At 39.3% G+C, this 25,512-nt stretch overlaps 3 protein-coding genes across 3 annotated transcripts; 1 reads left to right on the top strand and 2 right to left on the bottom strand.

The window, feature by feature from the left end:
* Window positions 1-1,966: 1,966 nt before the first annotated feature.
* tmem141 (transmembrane protein 141) lies at window positions 1,967-5,317 on the bottom strand. The gene is made up of 5 exons (XM_031278102.2): window positions 5,110-5,317; window positions 4,839-4,905; window positions 3,659-3,742; window positions 3,423-3,533; window positions 1,967-3,143 (listed from the first exon to the last, which is right to left on the bottom strand). The coding sequence occupies exons 1-5, from the start codon at window positions 5,161-5,163 to the stop codon at window positions 3,079-3,081; spliced, it is 381 nt and encodes a 126-aa protein (XP_031133962.1). The 5' UTR covers window positions 5,164-5,317; the 3' UTR covers window positions 1,967-3,078.
* Window positions 5,318-7,253: 1,936 nt separating this feature from the next.
* Window positions 7,254-13,436, bottom strand: zmynd19 (zinc finger, MYND-type containing 19). The gene is made up of 6 exons (XM_031277997.2): window positions 13,162-13,436; window positions 11,631-11,690; window positions 11,422-11,528; window positions 10,549-10,689; window positions 9,811-9,991; window positions 7,254-9,694 (listed from the first exon to the last, which is right to left on the bottom strand). The coding sequence occupies exons 1-6, from the start codon at window positions 13,210-13,212 to the stop codon at window positions 9,551-9,553; spliced, it is 684 nt and encodes a 227-aa protein (XP_031133857.1). The 5' UTR covers window positions 13,213-13,436; the 3' UTR covers window positions 7,254-9,550.
* Window positions 13,437-16,738: 3,302 nt separating this feature from the next.
* Window positions 16,739-24,232, top strand: bspry (B-box and SPRY domain containing). Its single transcript, XM_031278116.2, has 6 exons — window positions 16,739-17,253; window positions 17,830-17,928; window positions 20,516-20,746; window positions 20,876-20,901; window positions 21,009-21,133; window positions 23,119-24,232. Exons 1-6 carry the CDS (start codon window positions 16,876-16,878, stop codon window positions 23,652-23,654), a joined length of 1,395 nt encoding a protein of 464 aa, XP_031133976.1. The 5' UTR covers window positions 16,739-16,875; the 3' UTR covers window positions 23,655-24,232.
* The last annotated feature ends 1,280 nt before the right edge of the window (window positions 24,233-25,512 follow it).

The following is a 25,512-nucleotide window of genomic DNA, read 5'->3' as shown; positions in this document are numbered from 1 at the left end:
CCAGTGATTCATTGCAGATATATCAAGTAGCCTACATTGAGTAGCGTATACAGTTGCCATTTTTATGGAGGTTATACTATAATTTATAAAAATCTATATATTTGCTCATATTTTTAAAAACCTGAGTTACTTCATGTTATGCATTTCATGTGAGGATATCTCAGACACAACCACTTATGTAACAAGTTACAATTAAAGCGTAAAACTTTACCTTACTTTTTTTTTTATTTGGTAATACCTTACACAATAGCCCTTCCTCCAACTTAGGCTACTATCAAGTGAAAACAATGACAATGTATACTATCTTAGGTGTTAACTTTTCTTCCTCCCTTACAAAGACCCTTTCATCATGCACCACCTTTGATATAACGTAATGTGATGTATATCAAGATTTTCTCTCAGTCAGGCTGGACAGTTGTAGTTGCCCTGCTCCACAACACACATAAATCCAACTTTCCCAGATTCAAAACACATTGCAACCATTTCTGGCACTTCAGGGACACGTCTTCTGTTTCTTTAGCAATGAGTCACACGAGAGAAACTATCTGTCCATGCACAGATCCATGATTATAACCTGCCCAGACTTGAGCTCTCATCCTGTCATCATCTGCATAACCTTTAGCAGTGATTAATGTTGAAGATAATGTCACACTCACACAAAGAACTCTTTGTAATTTACCAACCTAGCCTAATGCATGTTATTCAGTTATTTTTCCTGTCAGACCAGGTACTGAATCATACATTTTCCATATGTTTAAAATGCACTGTACATTTTTCTTTATGAGAGAAGAGGCTGGAATAGAGGACACACAATCAATAAATCCCCCACAAACATGTGCTGTCACCCACCTCCCGCTGACAGTCAATCACACACCAGTTGTTCTTGTTAACACATCAATTTGTTTGAATTGATCATGACTCTAGGCTAAACAGAGAGGCCAATAGATCAGATGTTCAAAAACCCAATAATAGTGTTGCTGTGAATTGTGTTGGTTTTTGGCATTTTTTTGGACTTGCATTTCAGGCTTGGTTGTTATATAACCGAAGAAAGACAGAAAGTGAAAGAAAGAGGAGGAGGAGAGCACTCACTGTCCAGTTGCAGCTCAGCTCAACTCAGCTCACTCAACTCACAGGGTCAGACAACTGAGCACTCACTCCTGCACTCATCTTTCTCATGTTGTCACACACATGCACTGCTGCCATACGCGCACACACACACACACACACACACACACACACACACACACACACTTTAGGCTTTATAACCATGCAAGTGGTCGGCAAGCGTGCCAAAGGGCAGTCCATACCGCGGTTTGTTTTAGTTATTGGACATGTAGCTCCTCAGCTCCACTGGCAAGTCAGTCCTCGTCATGTTATACACTTAAACACACACACACACACACACACACAGTATTTTCCTTCATTATCTCCAGTTTGCTCTCTATTTCTCCAAAGTCTTTTCCTTCAGCAGTATCAGTGTGCATGTGACAATGGATATGTCAGCTTATTCAATTCATGACGCCTCATTTTTTGGACGGAGAAAGACAGAAAAAGAATTTAAAACCTTCAAATCTTGGAGGTGTTAAATCAGATTTGAATTACAGTGGGAGGTCGGGAGCTAGAAGAAGCGAGAGTGGGGGTGGGAAAAATGCTGTAAGAAGAAGAAAAAAAGTTTCCTATTGCAGCGATAGAATTAGAATTTCAGAATTGGCTTGTTCTGAGTGAATCAAAGGGCCTGGACTTTGCTCGCTTCAATCACTCGGAGTGTTAAGGCTTGAAAGACTCTATTGTTGTTTCCAATGGCCTGCCCTGCATAGTACAGAGTCTATGTTACTAACACCTTATTGCAGACATCAGTTCAGCAAATAAACTGGAGTCACAGTGGTTTAAAAAAACAAAAACACAATCACATTTTGTTTTTTGTGGGCATGTTTACCAACACAAAAAGATTCTGTGTCGACAGAGCTTAAATGTTAGAGATTTTTGCACATTTATTTAAAATTTCAAAATAAAAGATCTTATTTAAATGCATTTTGAACACTTGCAGAAACACTACAGGCAGCAGTTGTAGATTTTAATCAAAATAATGAGTACATGTCCACAGATCTTCCTACTCAGTTTTTACATTGATCTAAATCCAATGACAATTTCTTTATAATGCTTTTTTTGTTTGGGTCTCTGTAAATTATAGTAAAGTGTCCTGAAATAACTTCTGTTATGATTTGACACTATAAATACAATTGAATTGAATAATAAAAAAAAAACACAGCAAATACTGAATAAGCAATGACTTTCCTGTCCAAATCTTCATCTACCTAACCTATTGCTCATGCTGTCATTATAAATTAGCACCTAACCTCATGGAATTTATGTTTTTTGCACAGATGTTGAAATAAATCAAAACAATATTTAGTCATCCTGAGATATTGCAGGAGAACACCACTGAACTGGAAGCGGATGAATGAACATGCAGTGGCTGAAAGCGACAACAGTAAATAGTTTTCATGTGGATTTACACTGCTGCCCGGAGCATTTTATTAAATAACTATGAATGCTCATCTATTTAAAAGGACGAATCATTCCACAATGATTTGCTCTCTGTAGTCCAAGGCATACATCATTAAAAGTATCAATGTGTAATTTAGATCATACGCTTGACAACACAAACCGGTCATTTACTGGTTTGGTTGACCCACCAGTGAGAACAATATACAGCTCAGGGTAACCCTATGGGGTACACAGTGACAGCTAGTGGCTGGTTTTGGCAGTTCAGTGTTAATTCTGTTGCATGTCAAACAAACACATCCAAATAATAATACCGGATCACAAGCTTAACATCGGATTCCCCCTAAAAACCCAAACTAATTCCTAACCTCTGATTCTGGAAACTCATCTGTTTATCCATACAGTAATGCTGTTATGAAATTCAAAAGCTCCACAAACTGTGAAACTGAAAACTACTATCTCACGTCCAGGGTTAGGGTTAAAGTCAATAAATGGCGTATCTGAATATCTAGTACATTTTCTGAAAAGGTGTAATTCTATACAGTATATACACAAGTTTGCTTAAAACAATGTTTATTCCATCACATCGCCGTATTTTGTCTTCTCAGGTCCTTCTTTTGATACCTCTGGTTTAGACACTGAAAGACAAACACAGAGACAGACATAGAGCATTAAAGTCTGCAAACTGTCATTATTTGGTTCATCATGACTGAGAAAGAGAGCTGGCACAGATACATCTGCTGAGAATACTGAGCCCAGAACAAAAATGCATGTACTTCCATAAAACACTGTTGCTTCTCCAATTTAAAGATGATCTAACAAGACAGTTATCACCACAACAACATCCACATTTCATAACTTTCTATTATGAGCCTTGAGAGATGGCGAGCAGGTCTGCAGCAGCACACTGTACTCACCCTGCGGTGGCGATCTGTCCGGGACTTTTCCTGTTTCTAGCAACAACCAAAGGTCTGAGCATTTCTGCGTTTCCCAGCGAGTCACTGCATAACTTCCCACTGATGATACCACTGAGAGAGAAGAGAGAGGCAAGGTTAGAGAGGGGACAGGTAAGCTGGGAGGAAGTAATGGGTAGCTAGGGAGTCTTGTGTGTTTGTTTGCTTGTGTAGTTAAAGCTCATGTTTAATTTTTTGACCTATTGAAATGAGTAGGTTCCACTGAAGAGGATAAGGAAGCTTCTTTTGGAGAACCTTCTGAATGGCAAATAAACCACCAGCGCCTGTAAAAGCAACACAAGACACATCTCAATGGCACATCTCTTACGAATAATGAACACTCAAACTTTCTGTGACTTATTCAGTATCCATAACACTCAGTTTCATTTCGACAACAGCACAGGTCCTTTGTAACACTATCATCCTCTTGCACCTACAGGGGATTTATTTTGACCTGACAAGGATCCGACTAGGATCAAAACATTGTCCATTGTGGTTTGGAGTCGATTTGCAGGCAATGCTCTTTTCATCTATGCTGATTTCCAATAACCTTGCACCTGCATGTGATGCTTGTATACGCTCCTCCTAGGAGATAGGAGATTATGGGAGAAATGAGTGTACATTTCTTTAGATCTGGCAAAAAAAGAATTTAAATCCTGTAGGTGAAAAGAGGATTAGGACGGCAATGGCAGTGCACCGTCTACTAACAATAATGACTATAGGGATGGTTAACAGCAACAGAAACATGGACCAAAACACATACATTTCTATTTCTTGTGTCCCTTCATCCAATGTCAATAAACGTTATACCTGTTAAGGTACAACATGTGAAACCACAGATGACTGTCTGCAGTTCATCGTGTTAGACTTCATTGTAAGAGAAGCCAAGCCAAACTATCATTTTCCGCTAGTGGTCTCGTGTATTGTTATAAATGGTTTACAGATAATATCAAAAGCATATCAAAGCTTATATTATTGTAAAACTATTATGATTATACAACCGTCATCAGTCTGTGTGGCGTTCAGTGTGCACTATGTAATGGAAAGTATCCTGCTTTATTGATACCAGAAACATTTGCAGAATATAGCTCCCTCCTGTGGTATACACTGGCCAAAATGATATTGTTGACTGTAGTTTCATTGGTCTTCTTACATCTTACTTGGTGTTTATCTACAGACATGTAGGAATTTAGCTCAGTAAAATGTATTCATAGATGTGTTAGTTCAGGGGCTGATTTAGAAACACTGAAAGAAAGAGTGTAAAAATAGAAACAATCCAATATGATGTTATTTTTAAATGTCTGATAATTCAGTAAGTAAGATACAATAAAGATGACAATACAGTGTATTTCCTAACGTGGAAAATGGCATATTACTTACCAAGAATAAAGGTCCCAGTCCCCTTCATGAAGGCATGAGACTGACAGGCAGCATACCTCTGTAAACCCTGCAAGACAAAGTGAGAAAACAAACCACAACAACTTTTACTACACGATTTAAACCTATATAAACACTTCCATGTACGTCTACGGTATATTACAAAGGTTACAATATGTGCAAGCAGCTAATTAATTTGACTGCCAGTGTCAGTGTCCTCCAGAGATCAGCATGCTGCAGTGAAGAGGAAAAAAGGTCAAAACAAAAAACCCACCGGGTGTTTTGCTGCCAGAACATCGTCCACTTTGGTGAGGCCGATATTGACCATTTTGTTGGCTGCCGTGAAGCTGGAAGTTAAAGTCTTGAATGGAATATAGCATTAGCTAATGAGACTCTGTACATACCTAATAGATGTATGACATAACTCTACTGATAGAAAACTTCCGTGATGCAAACCAAGAAATACAGAAAGAGAAGAGGAACAGCTGTTTGTTTAAAACACTAGCGACACCTACGGGAGAGGAGGTGGCACTGCTGCTTCTCATCAATGAAAAGTTTATTTGCGCAGTGGCAACATGCACACCACATCAATATCACTAATAGACAAAAGGAGAGTTCTGGTGATATTAAAAAAAAAAGCCGCAAACTATTTGTTTAATATATAATTAATTATGAAGTCATCTCACAAAAAGAAATAAAACAATTCTATTCAGTCTATTCAGATGGACAATCATTAAATCCTCTGTCTGAAACTCTTCCAACCATGGACAAATGTGTTATAATAATACAATGTTATATACACCAACAACATTTTACCTATCATTATTGATAATTTCTCACACATTAAACTTTGATTTTTGTGCTTCAGATATATTACATTCCTCATCTTTAGCCACTGATAAATGTAAACCGTTACCAACAGCAGCATTACGTTAAAGGCCCAGTTAACAGATGACCATTTGAAAGTTAAATAAAGTCATAGCAGCCTGTCATTGTGTTTGTTACATTCCATGTGTGGTCTCAGGCCTGCCACAGCAGCACAGCCTGCTGACCCCTCTGTTGAACCTTGACACCACAGTGACCTCAAGGGTTCTGCTGAAGGAGATGAGCTGGAAGAAGAAGAAGAGTAAGCTGGACAGAATCCAACTGCTGCTGAGACAAGTAACAACACAGAGGCTTAAGGTACCAGACAGCTGTTACTTGTTACACAGGAGAAAGAATAGATAGACTCCAGAGAGTGCTAAAGACAGAGAGTTGAAGAAAAGCTTAGTATGTTTTAAAAGGTATTGGGTAAAAAGAACCACAAATTAATGTTGTGCACAAGTTGGGAAAAAAAAACAAAGTTACCCTTTAACACTATTTTACCCAAACCACATCATTCTATATTGTCAAAACTTTGCTTTTGACCTGATTATGTTCCACTAAATCCATGAATGTATACTTTCAATATCAATATGAAACAGTAAATCAGTAATGGCAGTAATGTCTGCATTCACATCTTTGAGGATAACATAAAACTCACCATCAAATCAGAGGGGGGCAGCGATGGAGGAAACTGATCGGATTGAACAGCCTGTTCAACTAAACGTGGTGTGAATGGGGGAACAAATATCAAGCTTCCTTACAGCAGATTTGATACATTACATCCTTACATACATACATTCAAATAATTGATTGTTTATGTGATAAAATGCCAGAAAATTGGGAGAAAAAAAAAATCAAGATTAAGATATTTAATTTACAATTATAAAAAAAATTATATATAAAAAATGAGAAGCCTGAACAAGCAAATGGCTTAAACTATTAATTCTACAATAAAATAGCTTGTTAATATTGATCGTCAAAATGAGTTACCAATTATTTCAATAGGTGTCTTGGGTGAGTCTTGTAACATAATGGGACAAGTCCAGCGCCAGGGGATATACGGTATAACATTTTTTTTTAAAACTGGTACCACTTCACTTTAACGTCCCGTATTTAGCATTTAAAGGGTGTACGGAAACATTTAATACACACTTTAATGCTGTTGTAGGCAGATATGTTTTTAGTTCTTAGATAAGAATATAGTAAAACGCAGGAGAAGCTATAAATGTTGACTTTGTACAATAAACACAAACTATCCTTAGCTCTTAAAGTAAAGTGTTAACAAACATCGCAAAAACTATAAGAGCTTCTCATTTTACATTTTAGACTCTTAGGCTGGTTAGATTGATTATCTTAAAACTAACTTTCATTATTAAGAAGCTTTCACATTCATTGCCGACAGGCCAACAATTTAACCTTAATGTATGAATTATTAACTTAACCTGTGCACCAGCACCTTTGAATTGAAAACTGTTTGAAACTGTACTGTACTCCACTCCCACATTCATCAGTATTATTCACTTTTAAACGACTCCACAAGCCAACTTCAACAAATGAGGTTCATTTTATTTATTGTCATTTTACATTTGGAAAAGCAATGGTCAGTAATCCCCCTCAACTGTACTTCCATTCACATATTGTAGCTCCTTATTTTCTAGGTGATTAATGTTTATATTCTTACAAAACAAAAAGATTTCAGACAATCTGTACACTCCAAATCCAAATCACACCCCTCCCTTCAACCCATCTATGACAAATGCGCTAACATGGGAGCCAAATTTTTAGTGCAGTGTTGAAAACCGGTTCGCACACATAAAAAATAACAATCAACAAGTCGCATGTACATCTGTGAATTACATGCTTACTAAGTGTCTGGACTCCTCATCAAAGACACAAGAGGACACATTAAGCAGGTGTGCATTGTAGGTAATACAAGGAAGGCAGGCGATTTAGGATAAAGTTGACACAGAACAATTTCACTTTGACTGCTGTGTCTTAGAAAACAAATGCAGGAAATGGTTCAGTTCATAAAACCACTCGCCCCCCCAAAAAAAATTTTTTTTGCCAAAAAGGTGTGTAAAGGGGTAAATTCAAGTTTTACGCTCCAAGACGTCTCTCACATGGAAGAGTTTTAGTGACAATGATAGTGTGCAGTGTTTTCATGGAAAGGGCAACACCGAGGAGGTTTCACTCATTCATTCAGGTGAAGGAAAGAAACAAGTAACAGGGTTGAAATGTTCAGTCCCCCTCCCTGCCTAAAAAGATGACATAAAAAGGTCCCATATTGTCCACTTTTTTATAATGTTTGCCTTCAAATATCACCAGGACAAGAACATGTTTCACAATCAAATGTTTTAAATAAATATAGCTCCATTGATAGAATTTCTTCAAAAAAATAACCCTTAACTCTCACACAAGAAACTTAGCACTAGACCCCCTCCCCAACCCATGCATACCATAACCCTGCAGGTGCAAAAAATACAGTTGAAAAGACAAGAGTGTTAAAAACCAGCAAACTAAGACTGACTGGAGGGATTTAAACCAGTTGATACAGGAGTACCAAGCTACAGGTTATAGCAGACTTTGGTAGAGATAATCAGAAAGTTTGACAGATACTTTTGTGTCTTGAGAACATGAAATAATTATGTTGCAGTTTCTTATACCGTGACCAACATAAGCTTTGTTTCTGTGGGATCATGACAAAGGCCTGTCAAAGTACTAACACCTGGAACAGCTTTTTAAATAGTAACTGGTACATTTTGAAATTGCTGATTTCTTTAAAAATCTAATGAATCCAGTTACTTCAGGCGATTCAAACGTTGTACCTTGTTTTAAACAACAAAAGTCTGATCAAATTGATAGAAAAATGAAATAACTCATGGGTCAAGAAAACTTAAAGACTTTACTAGAAAAAATTAAAGCCTTTATTTGGCAGCTATTTTATTATTGAACAGTGAAAATATTTTAACCCACCAATTGATTATTAAATATGAAATTTAAAACTGTTATATGGCCCCCTTAAAAAGAGAAAATACATACATTAACCCTGCCCATAAACCATGTTGACCATTTCAATGTCCTTCAGTACAGATTGGCAGCACATACACATACATACACAAGCATACACACTCATACACACTCCCACACGCAATACTGGTAGTGTGATTCAATCAGTGAAATCTATCCAATGTGTGCCGTGGTTGGCTGCGTGGGAAGTACAACAGATAGGGAGGCGGCTAAGGTGTCGATGACCATGAAGACAGCAGCCTTGTGCACCAGAGAGGTCACAGAGGGAGCAATACAGTGAAAAGGTCCATGTCCCATTGTACCAGCTGAACGACGGGTACTGCAGCCTCTGAGTCCCCCATTTGCACAGATGTCCCCACACCCAGTAGATGGGTGGAGAAACAAAAGTGGATGATGACAACTGTCCATATTATGGTCCAAAGAAGCTTGTCCAGTTCATCCACAAGACAACTTTTTCCCCCTCACATACAAAACCATAGCAGCAGGTAGAGCTCGAGGGTCTCCCTCCTCGAGAAAAATAATGAAAAATAATAATAATAATAATAATACCTTTCCCTGTCATCCAGCAAGCAAGCTATGGAGAATTACCAGTTCTGGGAAGTAGCAGATGTCTTTTTGCCTTTTTTTTTAATTCTCCTTCCTCACCTCCATCTTCTTAGCCCCTGAATCCATCAAACAATCAAGCAACCAACATTGTCCTCTGTCGTTAGTCTCTTGTCATGAATTCCCAACCATTTTGCACTTCATCCCCGCTCTCCTCCCACAAGTCTAACCCTATCCCCCCTGTTCTGCCCCCTCCTCTCCCAGGCGAGGATGAGGGCAGATCATCGTTCGGGCTCCGACTCCAGGGCCAGCACCCGCTTGCGCTCACGACACTGCTTCTTGTGGGCGGGCCAGTCCCTCTGTTGGCACTGGGAGCCACAGTAGCGCGCCACCTGGCAGCGACCACAGATGTTGAACTCCCGGAGCTGTGGAAAGACAGGGAACAAGATCACGAATAAATAAAATAACCTAACTACACATCAAACTGATTTAAATCAAACTAGAAAACCATGCCAAGTTTCACAGGAACTACAGTACATACCCTTCTCTCAATGAGTGAACAAGGAGGATAATGACACTCATAGTAAGTGCAGGAGCACTCCTCTTCCTCCACCAGCTCCCCGTTAGCATTGTAGTAGCGTGTACGGCTCAGCTCCAGGTACTGCTCCTCCACAGGGTCAGCCGGTACCTGCTGGATGGCCAGCCAGTACAGAGACTGCTCTCTGGATCAGTAAGAGAATATGGGAAGAAAAATTAGGCACGTGTTACATGTTAAACAACAAATATTTATGCTAAGCTAAATACTTATGTTAAGCTGTGGGAAACATGACATATTGGGCTTTTACACACAGAAACACACAAGAAACCAGTTCTTAACGCTCATCTATTACTCTCAATATCATTAAAGAGTCAGATAACCAAGAATACAAAATGGGGAAAAATGGTTTACTCATTTTCAAACAAAAAAAAAAACTAAATGCAGGCAGAGCCCAATTTGGTGCTAATGCAATGCTAATATTGTGTAACCGACAGTCAAAACATTTCCCCCCCCTAAATTTTCAGTAAAAGAAAAGTAAATATCAATGATCAAGTAGCAATTGCCATATCTGTTTTGGTTTTCCTAGAGAGAAAATCGTAGTTGTCAGGCCCAGCCAGTGCCTTAATGAATCAGACTGGCTTTGCCCACAGACAAAACATCCAGCTTGTGCAGTACTCTACATTCCTACACAGCTACAGAATCATAATTCAGCCTTTAGCAGTAGCATAGCTGCAGTCCTACCTCTGTTTGCTGGAAATCTCCTCCGGCTTGGGGCTCCAGCCCACTGGCACCAGTCGCAGGTTGTCTAGCCGGTTGTCCACTGTCACAGAGTTGATGTGGATGACTTGAAAACTGGGGGCAATGCCTCCTCTGTGCTTCTCCCTGGGTCAAGACATGTATCCAGATCATAAGTCAACCAGTTCCTTACCAGTAACAAAATAATGGCAGCTCATTAAGAGGAGATCCACTGATTTCAACACTTTGGTAGAAGAAGAGCATAAATTCTAAAAAGGCGGTAAGCAGAGACTTTATACTTCCTCTAGGTCAAAAAGGTATTTGCAGCTCACAATAATTTGCACAAATAATACAGTGTAAATCAAGGGACAAGGCTCAATTTATTTGCTGATAAGCATGGGATAATATACCATTATATGAAAGATCAATAACAAGCAACTGTTAACTGCAAAATTGTGGGATAAACCATACTGGTCCACTGAACTTCCTTATGATGTGAAGCTTTACTGATACCAGCAGGATGAAGGCTGGGTCAGCCACTGAGCTCCAGTCTGCACTGGTAGAGATACTAAATCTTTAGGATTCTTAAGATAAAGAAGTAACAAGAGAGCCGCTGATGCATCTCTAGGTTGTCTATAGTTTTACTGGCTGCTGCAAAGTGGCCTCTTCAGCATTAATCTTGCAATTTAACTGTGTTTTGTTCAACAATATACGCATCTGTATTCAGATGTCCTATTCACAACAGTTGATTATGACCAGATCAAGGACACTTCCACAATAAAAATGCTCGCCTACGAAGAGTCTTGTCCCCAGATGCTATGATATTTAAACAGAAATAAGTGCTTATTCGACACATGAAATAATGAACAAATTACCTACCAGAGCAGCTCATGCAAAGGCCTTCCTGCCCAGCGGCCTTTGCCAATGTCGAAAGCATAGGCAAAGATCTTAGCTCCATTGCCATCCGCATCTACCTCCATGCGTGCCTATAAATGGAATAATGTATCTTTTTAACATTAGCACTATCAGAAAAAAGGTAACAGCAATACCTCAGAAACACAAGTTGCAGTTAAATCCTCATAATTTACCTCAAACGCATAGTTTTCCACAAGCGGTATGTCCTGCTCATCAATCAGTGTGTATTTTGTCTGAAATGAGAGAATATGTTTATGAATAGGTACCCCTATTATCTTATGGTTACTTAAAATAAAGAGTGAAAGAGAGTCACAACATTGGTTCAAGGTGGAGCTTTCAACTCTAATATAATGAATACTAATGTTATATGTATGTGTGTGTGTGTATATATATATAGTATTTGTAAGTAAAATCTGAATCTGCAACATAACCAGCAACCTTTCTCTGTCAGGTAAATGTATTGGTACATTGTTTTTATCTCTAAAGCAGAAGTACACAGGTCAGTACAACGCATTTGTTGCATGAGTTGCATATGTTTAAATGTTTTTGTTTGTGTGTATGCACCAATCACCAAGGCAAATGGGGCAGGCTTCTGTAACATATTTGGGGATGGTAGGAGTTAAAAGTAACATATTGAATTTTTTTTTAATCTAAACCTAATCAATCTATAAAGGTTTGGGGACCAGAGTTTATTTCACTTACAATGAGACTTACAAATGCACGTGACAAGATACCAAGTCCCACACTACACTGACCATGGTACAACAGCAAAGGTAGGTGGTGTACTGTTCACATCCAAAAAGGTCGAAACATGCAATGTGACACTTTGTCTTGACTACCAGACTATTGTGTAGATCTTAACAGTATTGACAGCATGTAAATAAGTTGTGTGACTGCTGTCTGGAGCCCAGGAGAAGTATCACTCAGCCGGTGGGCAACTGATTCGTTACAGCCCAAACAAAATCTTGTCTGACACGGTTTATCCTGAGTGTTAGTGTCTTGTGACACGAGCGGCCAGGAGCATTTATTGACCATCATTCAGCCATAGTTTAACGTCACATCAGCGTGGAGCTATAATATGTAACTTAGCTAAGCTAAAACACGATGCAAGTTTTCGGTCACAGATGTTGAGTTGTGTGCCGTCCTGTCGGTGCTTTGTCACGTTGCACAAAAGAATCAGTTGATGGAGCATGGCCATGGCTTCCTCATTAGAAGACACTTCACCGTGTAATCCAAATAACATAGCTAGCGTGGCACTGCTAACTGTAACGTTACGACGCACCGACCGTTAAAAAGATATGACCAACCGTCGAAAAAACAACCTTCTTCGCCATTTCTACCCGACACCGATAACGAAAAATTGAGTACCCGTGTTTACCGTTGTTGCACTATTTTACAGTCATCCAACAGCTAAGAAACCTGCTACGTGCTAGTTAGCGTTAGCTTCATAGCGAGACTGTGTGGTGGCGGCGGAGGTAACGTTAACGTTACAGAAAACCAGTCTGGCTCGGCCGGCATCTGTAATCTGGTAAAGGCGGTTAAAATCAATAAAGCTGTGCTACTCCTAAATCGGCAACGGGTTGATAACTATAAAAGGGTTTGACTAGCACCGACTCATCACCGCGAAACCCATTTTCCATCGCCTTTTGTGATCCCCGCGGGCCCTCCCCCGGCCGCACATGGCAGTCCTGGGATCCAGCTCACCTTCCCGGCCACACGGCCGAGCCGTACGATCCCTAGCTTGAAATCCGACATCAGGAGGAAGGGCGGTGGTGACAGAGAGGCGTAGGATCCAACCTAAGCAGTATTCAGGTTTAAAACTCGCCGGGGCAGCCCCTCAGCCCCGCTGCGATGCCAGTTTGGGTTAACTGGTTGTTTGCCCTGATCTCTCCGGCAGCAACCCAGCCTCGGTGACACACTGCTGCTGGCGCAGGAAAGCCGAGCGAGCTGCTGGGGGCGGGACGGGACGAGCCACTAATCAGACCGTCCAATCAAACTTAAGTTACGCTTTTTCTAATAGGAAGCCTCCGATCATGTTGTCCAATAGAAAACGACTAATTTTAACGACCGCCTGTTTCAGGTATTACGTCATCACACTCTCGTGACCACTTCCAGACATTTTCGCGCGAAATGTTTACTGGGTGGGAATATCGTTTTGAATTTGTTCCAGTGGCTTAAAAGCATTTCCCCCCATAGTCCACTATTATGAGACATCCATAAAACTGTTGACAACCTCAAACTGCAAGCAATGTCGATTATCACTCTTTGTGTTTAGATTTTTTTAATCCATGATTTTATATTTCTAAAACTTTCCTAGAGAAAGGTTATTTTTATTTGCGTGACGTCATTGTAATGTAAAGTTCATGAGCCGAGCAGAAACGCGCGGGCGGGGCCCACGGGGTAAACACTAATGAGGTAATCTTAATAGGCATTCATGCCTTTTTTTTTTACTCATCTTTCCAGTGGTGTTTGACGTAAACACTTTAATTTCTATTATGAATAATGAAAATTAAGAGGGGGTAGGATACATTTCTCAACTTCTTCCTACCCCTTTTGAACATGAACAATATTATTTGCTTATATCTTGCTGAGGATCTCGTTTGTTTTTCTTTTTTTATTAGTTTTACTTTGTGTTATTATTTTTATTTTTTTTAAATGTTCAATAAATTGACTAAATATAAAAAATTCCTAACAATGTCATATGACGTTTGCTGCTAAATTAGTATACATCAGTATGACAATCCTGCACTTACACTAGTCTACTGCAGAAGCACAAAGAAAGGAATAATGATAGAAAATGCCTACCCCAAGAAAGGTGTATCATTACACGGATCAGAGTGACCAAATGTAGGCTGTGTACATTACGTTACTAAACTAACAACACAAGTTTCCAATCAGCAGGTAATAAGTAGATTTGGCCCTTTTTGTTCTTTTTATGTAGCCTAATTGATGATGATATTCTATTGGCTACTTGGTGTGGCTTCTTTGTAAGTCAATGCAATTTCAGTTAAAATACAGTAGCCTGTGTATGTAGGTCTATCTGTGTTTAAAATAGTAGCATGTTTAAAGACAATGAAACACTGATTTGGGGAAAGGACTGAAGTTTTTAAATATCAGATGCAGATGCTGCTTGTTTTTTACTTTACTATTTCACTTTGACCTTTGTAAAGCCAGGAATAATTGTCTTGTTAGGCTAAATAGACATTTTTATACCTGCAATTGTATTCCCATTCATATAAAGGAATGTACCACCCCACACACACTCTGATGCTCATATCATAGCACTTGAAGATGTCTCCAATTGCATTCATCATTCTTAAGGGCCTGATGCAGTTTCATCACCAGCATCTTCTGTACCAACACATTTGTTGACTCTCAGTTCAGTTAGTAAAGTGAGTGAGCACCCTCTGGGGATCAGGACCTGTATTACAGAAACTTAGAAATTAATTGTTTCAAGAAATTAAGAATGGTTTGTATTAAGTTATAGCATATATATATATATATATATATATATTAAGTGCATTGCATTATGTTGTCAGGGAAGCTGCATACAACAAAACATATGTTAACATGCTGCCCTGAGACATAAGACAGAAGGTAAGAATTGTTTTGTGATACACTTCCCTGATATTTAAACTCAACAGGGAAGATGAAGATGAGTGTAATTTTCTTTTTTTAGTAAAGACCACTTGCATTATATTTTTGTTTTGTTGTTTTTCACTTTTTATGGTATATTCAGCTTTCTTCCACAACAAACTTAGTTTTTCCCATTACAAAGCAATTTCTGTTGGAAACAATGGCAGCCCTGTGCCTCTTCTGTTCCTATTTCAAAGTGAACTGTGAGGAAACCCACCTTGCCTGAGCCAGAAAGCACGACTCTCTTCTGTCAATCGCTCATATCCAGTTACTCACAGACATTGGCCTGTGAGTAGTGGGAGGTGTTTGGTTCCTTGCAAAGGTTTTAATTTCTTGAGATTTGATTTGTTTCCTCCCAAAAATAAATGTAGCTTTAACAAAACATCTTTCATTAAAGCTCAGTTTTAAAAGTGATGGGATAAAAAGGGGTACAAAGAGGATAACCATTTTACTTCCCTTTGATTTAAACCTCTTGTCCTAATTTTCTTCTTCAAGAATTTAACAGGAAGTTAACTTTTCTTATTGACATCCATTGGTGAAAGCACACATAAAGGGTTTTATAGTTAAAACAATAGGTCTCACTGGCAAATTAAATGAACATAAATAGAAAGAAATCTTCCAATAACATAAACTTAGCAAAAAGACTAAAGAACAGCACAGTAAAGTAATTTATTCTTAAAGTTTCACAAAACAAACTGAAAAAAACAGGATATCAATAACTTCTCATTTTATGGTATCATCACACTGTAAACATTTCTATTGAGACATTATAGGTTCATTTTTTGTTTGCACCCTGGTGTTGCTTTAGAAATTAAAACATAATTGTGATGATGGCTGCAACCAAACCCGACTACACAGTCATTTTAAATGAATGGGCAGACTATATTTCAAATTGAGGTTATCCTCTCTGGATTTGAGGGCTTTTCCAGACAGTGGGTTGTTCACTATATTGCTAAACAGATATTCCTAAGGTGTGGCTGCACCTCTAATCCCTGGGCCCACACATATGATGAAACTGTGTATCTATCACACACATACACCCTGGAAAATTTGACTCTTCCACTGTTTTCTCACAATGGTATCTAGTAAACATAAAGAATATTCCAAATTAAAATATCTGGCTAGTTTTTGAATATGAGACTGCTCTAAAACAAAGAAATTGTTACAAATGGTCACACAAAAAATCTTAACAGCAGCTATGGATGTATTGTAATAAATATCAGGTTGTCATTTTACAGAGTTATGTTGTCTAAAGTGATGAACATTTTAATCATAGTTATTAATGTAGGGTGATGTGAGTGATTTGCATATCACCCAGACCTATTTCACAGTCAAAGCCCAGTTTGACCATATAAATTACAGGTAGCCTATATTTGTAACTGATGAGTTATGGATGAAACATTTGCATTCGTTCTGAATTAATATAGGCCTAAATCAAGGCACATTTTGAGTGACATATTTTATCAATGTATTTGCAAACATAATTGATGTAAGCATATTTCCATTTTCACTTGAGTGTTTTGAGCCTTTTAACCATAGACTAGCCTAGCCCATGATATAAACATGATTTAAATCTTAAAAGACGGCTATTAGCTGACGCCCAAATCCAACTGCCAGCAGAGAAGAAAGCTTTTTTTTTTTTTCTTTTACTCAGCTCTGACCTCTGATGTCCGTGTTACTTCCGTGTTCTGCTCACCTGTTCCACCTGTATTACAGCGCTGTGCTGTAGGCCATATAGGTGCGACTCCAGCTCTGCCGGTGCACCTGTTGCGTTATTGTGCCATGACCGAGGAGCTCATAACGTGCGAATTAACATGCCCGTCTTCACCGACTGGCCCGGGGAAGACTTTAAATGGTGTTAAAGCTAAGGAGATGGATTTTGAGCAGCCTATTTTCTCCGTGTTGAGCGGCGGAGTGAAGCCGCAGCAGCAGCAGCAGCCGGCGGGGGACACGGCGCTGTCGACCTCCCTGGCTGCGACCACCGCCGACACCGAGTCCGGGATCTTCTCTGGTGAAAGTGAGTTCTGTGTGGAGCATGAGTCTGAGCTGGACTTGTTCTGTGGCACCGAGCAGAGACTTATCTGCTCTCACTGCGCCATCGTGGGCTCCTGCCACGGACACACTGTGACCCCTCTGGCCACCAGAGTAACCGCAGTCAGGGTGAGTCATACTGTACTAGGCTACTAATACTGTATTCATGTAACAGCTGTTTGCTTCTTTGTATTGACTGAGCTGTGCCATGATATTGATGATATGTCAGCTTTGGAAATGTAAAAGGTAAATATGTTTTTATTATGAGATATTACCTGCAGGGCTAGGCTAGCCCAGGAAGGTTACTTTCACTTTGTGTGAATACCTTAGCTAACTTCTTTATTTGCCTTATTCTTAACTGACAGGTTTTTACTTTTACCTCATCTAGCCCACTAAAGCTATTTTTCCACTTCTTATCTACGTTTCTTTTATAAGAAAACATGTTTCAGTCAATCACTTTGTTGAGGATTGTACCTGTTTTGAAGCTTTAAGGACTGACAAAGTGTAAAAGGTTTTCAGATAGGCCTAATAGCCTATTTGCTACTTCATAATTCTTTCTTGGGTGTGGTACATTTTGCGTGTGCTTTTCTTGCGGATTTCTCTGCATGGTATTTAAAAGGACAGGATTTTCTTGTTTCTCTCTTGTCTCCAGCTGATGAGTGTGTGTGTTTGTGTGTGCGTGTTTTTTTGTTTTGTTTTCACCAGAACCAACTGGTGGATGTGTGTGAGAAAATGCAGCTGCAGGCACTGAGGATTGAACGGTTTATCGACCAGACGCTGGCAGCCAAAGAACAAAAGCTTCAGGTGAGAAATACCACTGATCCCCACCCACTCAACCACACACTAATGATCACACAGACGAAGTGCCAACCTCAATACTGATACACATTGCTCAGTGGAGCCTACACGTACAGGGTTTTGATGTTGGCTGATGGCTTTATGAAAAGTTCCCATGTGACAACATGTTCTTTGTGGACGCGCTGTGCAGATATGTCTGGCGAAGCGAGACTATAGGTGGATACCCTGCAATTGGTCTTTTTGCATTGCATAGGGCCGTGACTAAGGATTATTTTCATTATCAATTAATCTGCCAACTGCTTCTTCAATTATCTAATCAATCGTTAATTAATCTGTATAAGAATTCAGAACAGTAAAAAGTGTTTAATTTTCTTTTTCTTCAAATTGCTTGTTTGGTCCGGACAGCTGTTTAAAACCCAGAGATATTCAATTTACAATTATATAAAAAAGCTGCACATTTGAGAAGCTGGAACAAGTGAAGGATTGACATTTTTGCCTGATAAATAACTTAATTGATTATTGGACTAATTGTCTCAGCACTTGAAACCATTATTGTTACATCAACAAGGAAAGAGGAAATTGTGAAAGAAATAATCCCTGTATGGTAAAAAACACTTAACAATCCATGTGACTCATATTCTTTTACATGATTTAATGTGTTAATTCATAACAATATTTTTAAATACAGCATGAACTAGTATGATAAGCATGCTTCAGGGGTTGTTATTGTGTCTTTTCCACAATTCACTGCTCCATTAAAGTGCTCATATTATGCTTTTTGGCTTTTTCCCTTTCCTTTATTGTGTTATATATCTTTTTTTGTGCACGTTATAGGTTTACAAAGTGAAAAAGCCATATCCAACAGAAAACACTGTTCACAAACTGCTCCAAACAGCTCTGTTGTAGTCCAGCCTTTACTTCCATGACAAACGTGCGTCACTTTGTAACACATGTTATACTGTAATGCTCGCCTAGCTGCTAGCAGTCCTTACCTAGCTACTGCGCATGTGCGACTCCGAACAAAGATGGAAGAGAAGTGTGATGCCTCACTCTGTAGCTAAAACAGAGAGCTCAACACACAGGGTGAAAAGAGGAGCTGCAGCAATGTGCAGTACAACAAAAATATGGTGTTTTCTGAAAATCAAACCACATAAACCTATTCTGGTACAACCTCTAAATACAATTATGAACCTGAAAATGAGCATAATATGAGCACTTTTGTGTGTGAGGAAACAGCTAAGTGATTTCAGATCTTATTATTTCAAAAAAAAGTTAAATAATGAGGTACGTTGCACTTTGAAATGCATGATTAATAGAGGAAATACAATTATGTTCACTAGTCACATATAACTAGCTGATTTAATTTATGACCAGCATGCAACAAATCAAATGTTGCCTCTTTCAGTGCACCCATATTTATTAACCTGCCTGAACACACCACAATGGGTGGCCAAAGTGGTCAGAGGTCATTCATGTGTAGTTTTCTAGGTTACAAGTTACCATGAGGAAATCAATCCTCAAGCATACAACAAAGGCAGGTAAGACAAATAAATAGAGACCTTATATGAGCAAGGATTAAATCACCAATGTGCTTCTGTAAGAACATAAGACAAACCTACCCCACATTGTGGAAACAAAGCTGTTGGTCAAAACTCTGGTCAATGAACCTCTGTAGCTATTGCTGTGTCAGACGTGGGAAGTCAATCGTGTAAAATGTCTTTTACAACCTTTGTGCTTTTATGGCCGCCCACTGTCAAATGTTTGGCTGCTTATGAGCAACAGAACCTTGGACAGTGACATTATTGACCCACATGTTGCCTAATGTTGGATTTATTGGATACTTTGCTCAAAATCTGGGGCTTTAGAATATTTATTTCTTAAACCTGCAATAACAATTTCCTTGGCCATTTGGAGGCAGCAGAAACAAGTTGTGAATGCAACATTTACATATCACCTTTTAAGATGAAATAATGAGCTGAAATTTGCTGGCTGCACAGCAAGCTGCAGATCCAGATGATACTTCTCTTTGGGTTCATCACTCAATGATTTGCAACATTGCCCATGCCCAGAAATCTTGATGAGATAACTACCACTGTATTACTGGTATAGTAGGGCACGGTTGACAAATATGTATTGTGTCATGCTATGTGTATTGTCATATCGGCTAATCCTAGGAACTTGATGCGATGGTCATTTTCAAGGATTTTCTGACATTTTGTAGACTTAGTTGCAGCCCTACTTTTTTTTTTAAATAACAAAACCAGTGCTATGTAAAAATTATTTAATCTGAAACATGGCTGACAAAAGAGTTGGAGAAGCCTTAAAGGGAAAGATGTTTTCTCTTTCATTTCTTACTTTGCTGCCAAAGTATTTATCACAAAAAGTTTTTACAATTTAAAGCACATTTGATGATAAACTTTGAGGGTTTTATACATTTTGAAACATTACATCAGTGTATGGGCTTTAGAAACTTAAAAGTTACAATTAACCTTGACCTACAATTAAGTATTATCTATGCAGTTATATTAAAAACAATGTAATTTGTTATTTAAGTTGTCCAATATTTCTTATTCTCTCCTGTCTTTTGGCGTAGGTAGCGGCGAGCAGGGCAAGGGAGCAGGTGCTGGCTCAGGTCAGTGCAGCACGTGAAGCCCTGGAGGAGGAGGAGCAGCGTCTCCTGGAGGGGGTGCAGAGAGAGGAGGAGCGGGTGGAGCAGTGTCTCCTCACCCAGAGAGCCCACTGGAGCCAGGCTTTGGCGAGTCTGTCGCAAACACGCTCCGGCCTGGTGCACACGCTGACACACACTCCAGACACACAGCTGGTGGTGAGAGACTGGGACATTTTTGTCAGGGAGTGGGGGGGGCGGGGCAAATAACAATAACCTGAAATTGGTCATAAATTACTAAACTACATGAATGCCCCAAAGAGTCATCACTTTCTTCCTGTCTTTCAGACTAGTGTCCAGGATATAGCTGACAGGTAATCTTTTATACGTGACATGGCTTGTGAATATATTTTTCTTGCTCAGGACATTCCAGAGAGGTAACATCTCTTCTCCTCTTGCTGTTTGTGTGTGTTTGTGTCAGGGTGGAGGAGGCAGAGGGGGTCGGGGAGCCCTGTGACACAGACCAGCTCAACCTGAACCCAGGCTGCAGCGACAGCAGGCTGCTGAAAGGTCTGTGGGCTACTGCAGTGCTGCTGGGGCCAAACGGTTAGTAGATTTGTATTCAATCGTTATGCACAACATGACAGATCCAGCAGCATACAAGGTTATTGCATACACTAATGATGGTAATTAGCATACGTGCACATCTTGAAAATATAGAAAACAGGACATTTTAAAATCAAAAGCAGGGAGTTTTTTGTTGTTGTAAATTCTGAGTATGTTTTGTGTATGTGATAACAATGCCAAACTAGATGCTATGCTCCAAACAGAAACATGCTGAGAAACTCCTTCTGTGACATCCATCCAGTAATGGAAGATCATTAACTTAAGTAATAACATACAATATTACAATGTAAAAAATACTCCAGTACAAGCAAAAAACCTGCATTCAAAAAGTATAAGATTAAATGTGCCTAAGTAATAAAGTAAAAGTACTAATTTTGCAGAATGGCTCCTTTTCAGTGTTACAATATTGCAGATGTTATTTTTTTTTAAACATTAATACTAATTTGGATTTATATTTTATAAGCCACTTCTGTATTCTAAGGTTTTGTATGTAAAAATGAATCAGAAGAGTAACTAGTAACTACTGTGTAGCTGTCACATGATTATATAGGAGTATAAAGTAACTGGAACTACATTTTCTACCACACTGCATACAAGTATAAAGGTCCTCAAACATTTCCAGAGTAAATGTATGTTTTTCACACATATACTGGTATTTTCATTGGAGATAAGTGTGCAGATGCTTTGACGTCTTTTGATATTCTGTATTTTTTGCGCACAGAACCAGACTTGTGGTAGTGTGCTGTAGCTCTGGAAATGTATGGCACGTATACACATTTATCTTACATAGACTCCATTTTGTCCTCATGTATTTGGCTCCCTGATTGGAAACAGCGGTATAGGGCCTGGATGTTTTTGTGTTACTGAGCAGGTTTTGAAATAAATCTAAACAGACGAGGAAGTATATATGTGAAGTAGAAATAAAATGCAAATTATACTGTAAGGTTGTAGTGCAGTTATGGATCAGATAATTTAAAGTATTGTAATAAAAGTGTGATAGTGTCTGTATCAGTCTTTCGTCCGTTAGGGGGGAAGTGTAAGGCTTTACCTGCTGACCCCCCTGTCCTGACACAGAGGGGATGGTTGTTCAGGGAGACGGCAGCTGGCAGGAAGGACCTCCTGTAGCGTTCCTTGTCACAGCTGTGCCAGGGGGTTGTAAAGAGGATGTTAAGTGTTTTCCATGATGCACAACAGTTTGTGTATCATCCGCTACTCCACCACCACCACCTCTAATGGCTCCAAGGTGCTTCCCAGAACAGAGCCGGCCTTTCTGATCAGTTTTTAGTGGGTTTTGGTGGTCGGCTCTGATGCCACTCCCCCAGCACATTACAACAAAGAAAATTACGCTTGCTAAAACAGACCAGAGCTACAATATCTTGTCGCACACATTAAATGACCTGAGTTTCTTCAGGAAGTTGAATCTGCTCTGTCCTCTCTTGTAAACAGCCTCAGTGTTTCATTTCCAGTCAAGTCTGTTGTCAAGTTAAACTCCAAGGTACTTATCCACCACCTACAACTCCTCTCCCAGAATATTGATGGGATCAATAGCAGTCCTTGTTCTCCTAAAGTGTATGATGATGATATATCACGTTCAGGAGTAGGTGGTTCCCTCCGCAGCACTCAACGAAGCTGGCCACCAGGTCCCTGTACTCCGACTCCTGTCCTCCTTTAATACACCCAACAACTGCAGCGTCATCTGAGAATTTCTGCAGATGACAGGACTCTGAGTTGTACTGAAAGTCTGCGGTGTATAAAGTGATCCGTACCATACTTCACTGACCGATACTGTAACTATTGACCTCGGCATTTCTGACATCCTTGTGTGTGTGGTGAAGAGCAAGCTGTGATATTACAGTAAACAAAGGATTTTATTAAAATAAAGAATTCTCAAAATCTCTCAAAACATGCCTGTTACTATTGCAGCAGTTTGTGACTTTCAATCCATCTTTTTCTTCTTCCCACAGCTTATGGATCATCTTTTTTAAAGTTTGATGAGCGCACAGTGAGCCCTCTCCTGTCTTTGTCTGACGACTTCTACACTTTGACCTTTCTTCACAAAAAAGTTCGCCAATCCCCGCCCTACGACCCAGCACGCTTCGACTGTTGGCCCAATGCGCTGGGTTCACTGTCCATGTCCTCTGGCACCCACAGCTGGGTGGTGGATGTGGGCCAGAGTGGTGCCTTTAAGGTCGGGGTCTGCTACACGTCTCTGGAGCGCAAAGGCTCTGGGAACGAAGCCCGGCTGGGCTACAACAGTCAGTCTTGGGTGCTGTCCCACTACGACGGGGACTACTCCTTCTGCTACGCAGGGAAGCAGGTGCCCCTGCAGGTGGTGAGGAGACCCCAGAGGATCAGCCTGCTGCTAGACTGGCCGACTCATACGCTGATGTTTTACGAGCCTAACTCCAGCGCTGTGCTGTACTCTGTTACACATCCCTTCAGTGCCCCGCTGCTGCCGGCGTTTGCCGTGACTGACCGTAGTATCACTATACTGCACTGACACACCACACACTCTGCCAAACACCTTAAACATGTGAAGAAATGACATTCCCTAATGTAAATATGATCAGCATCTAATGATTCTCCATCTGACTGTGCAGTTAGCAAAGGTGTCAATTTCTATTTATTTACTTAGATATTCTATTAGTGGCTGCTGATTCTTTTTTTTCACTCTTTTAAATGATTTAATAGATTTTAATTTAGAGATAATCAGATAATTTAACGTTATCTGTGGATCATATTATATAGTTATTTTTATTACACAGTAGTGCTGTAACAGTATTTTGTTTGACTGACGATTGTTTTTTTTAATATTTTTAATATAATTGTTTTTAGCATCAGTTTGATCTGTGTAATGAAGCTTCTCTTTGTAATGAAGCGTTTCTTTATAGAAAAAATAACAACACTGGTTGATCCAGGACTGTTTTAAATGCGTGAACAAGAAACTACAGAAATACTCTCGAGATCATTTTGTAACAATATTATATGCTCAGTAAACCAATTACAGTATGACTGTTATATTTTCTGACTCTTGAAACGTTGGCCTAAAAAAAGAAATAAACAATTTAATTGGAGCCCAACAGTGTGCAGACCTCCTCTATGCCCTGCAGTTACTGTAAGCATTTTTCTTACACTTGCACACATAAATAGTAAAACACAAGGTAGAATTTGCAATAATATATTTTCAGAGATTCAATCTTTAGTTTGTTCTTTCATGCCACAGCAGGGTTTTGTTTTGTGTGTATTTGTCAATGTAGTACAGTACATATCAATACATGTAATACATCACAATACAAGTTGTCCTGTAGGGACTCCGCAGGAAGATAAGAATGAGTGTAACTCAAAAACACTAATCATTCTCCCTCAGACTTTTGTCTTTAACTAAAAAGAAGTAATAATACTACAATGTGAAAATACAGTAAATAAGTCCTGCATTGAAAATGTTTCTTAAGTTAAAGTATGTAGGCTAAGTATAATCAGGAAAACTTAGTATCAAACTCAGTATGTTGGATCGAGGAGGGGTTGTTGGTGCTGTTTTTCTAGATTTAAAAAAAGCATTTTATACCATTAATCATGAAGTTCTATCTAAATTAAACATTTAACTTCTCCGCAGGCACCACTAAATGGTTAGAATCTTACTTAACACATCAGACTCAGTTTGTTAGAATTAGGAATCATCAATCAGATGTTATTTCCATGTCGGCAGGTGTCCCGCAGGGCTCGATCTTGGGTCCACTTTTATTTTCTTTGTATGTAAATGACCTGCCAAATGTTTGTCTTAATGCCAACACCCAAATGTATGCAGATGACACAGTAATCTTTGTACATGCTGACAATGCAGCTCAAGCTGCGGATCTGCTAACAAACTGAAAGTATCCAAAACTGTATGTTTTTTAGTAAATCTAAAAGTTGCTGTGCAGAACCGGATGTAGTTGTAGCAGGGGAGAGACTACAAGTTGTCTCAAATTTTAAATACCTTGGAGTATACATTGATAACAATCTTAATTTTAAATCACATATTAAGAAGGTTTGTAATCGCATTAAGTTCAACCTGGCAAACTTTAGACATGTCCACAATTGCATGTCAACAAGGGCTGCAATGATGTTTATGCACTCAATGATTTTATTCCATATCTGTCAGGGTGAAGATGAGGCTTGGACCCAAATGCAGTTGAAAAAGAGATTTATTCCAGAAAACAGGGAAAACACTTACAACGAATCGTCCACAGGGCAGCACACAACACGACATGAACCACACCAAAAAGTAAGAATCCGACAAGGGAAACACAGATACTATATACACAGGGTAACAAACACTAACAAGGGACAGATGATACAACAGGTGGAAGACATCAGGG

The sequence above is a fragment of the Sander lucioperca genome, chromosome 1, assembly GCF_008315115.2.
Source record: "Sander lucioperca isolate FBNREF2018 chromosome 1, SLUC_FBN_1.2, whole genome shotgun sequence".
NCBI classification, from domain to species: Eukaryota; Metazoa; Chordata; class Actinopteri; order Perciformes; family Percidae; genus Sander; species Sander lucioperca.
This window is presented reverse-complemented; position numbering and strand designations above follow the sequence as displayed.

What these genes read in the sequence shown, in the direction of transcription:
- tmem141 (XM_031278102.2), bottom strand. Translation starts at nt 5,163, where the DNA reads ATGGTCAATATCGGCCTCACCAAAGTGGACGATGTTCTGGCAGCAAAA. An exon ending in GAACCTACTCATTTCAATAG is followed by an intron (nt 3,534 to 3,658) that starts GTCAAAAAATTA and finishes CTTCTCTCTCAG; the next exon opens with TGGTATCATCAGTGGGAAGT. An exon ending in GGACAGATCGCCACCGCAGG is followed by an intron (nt 3,144 to 3,422) that starts GTGAGTACAGTG and finishes TTTGTCTTTCAG; the next exon opens with TGTCTAAACCAGAGGTATCA.
- bspry (XM_031278116.2), top strand. Translation starts at nt 16,876, where the DNA reads ATGACCGAGGAGCTCATAACGTGCGAATTAACATGCCCGTCTTCACCG. An exon ending in CCAAAGAACAAAAGCTTCAG is followed by an intron (nt 17,929 to 20,515) that starts GTGAGAAATACC and finishes CTTTTGGCGTAG; the next exon opens with GTAGCGGCGAGCAGGGCAAG. An exon ending in CTCCAGACACACAGCTGGTG is followed by an intron (nt 20,747 to 20,875) that starts GTGAGAGACTGG and finishes CCTGTCTTTCAG; the next exon opens with ACTAGTGTCCAGGATATAGC.
- zmynd19 (XM_031277997.2), bottom strand. Translation starts at nt 13,212, where the DNA reads ATGTCGGATTTCAAGCTAGGGATCGTACGGCTCGGCCGTGTGGCCGGG. An exon ending in TCGGCCGTGTGGCCGGGAAG is followed by an intron (nt 11,691 to 13,161) that starts GTGAGCTGGATC and finishes CTCTCATTTCAG; the next exon opens with ACAAAATACACACTGATTGA. An exon ending in GAGATTTCCAGCAAACAGAG is followed by an intron (nt 9,992 to 10,548) that starts GTAGGACTGCAG and finishes TTACTGATCCAG; the next exon opens with AGAGCAGTCTCTGTACTGGC.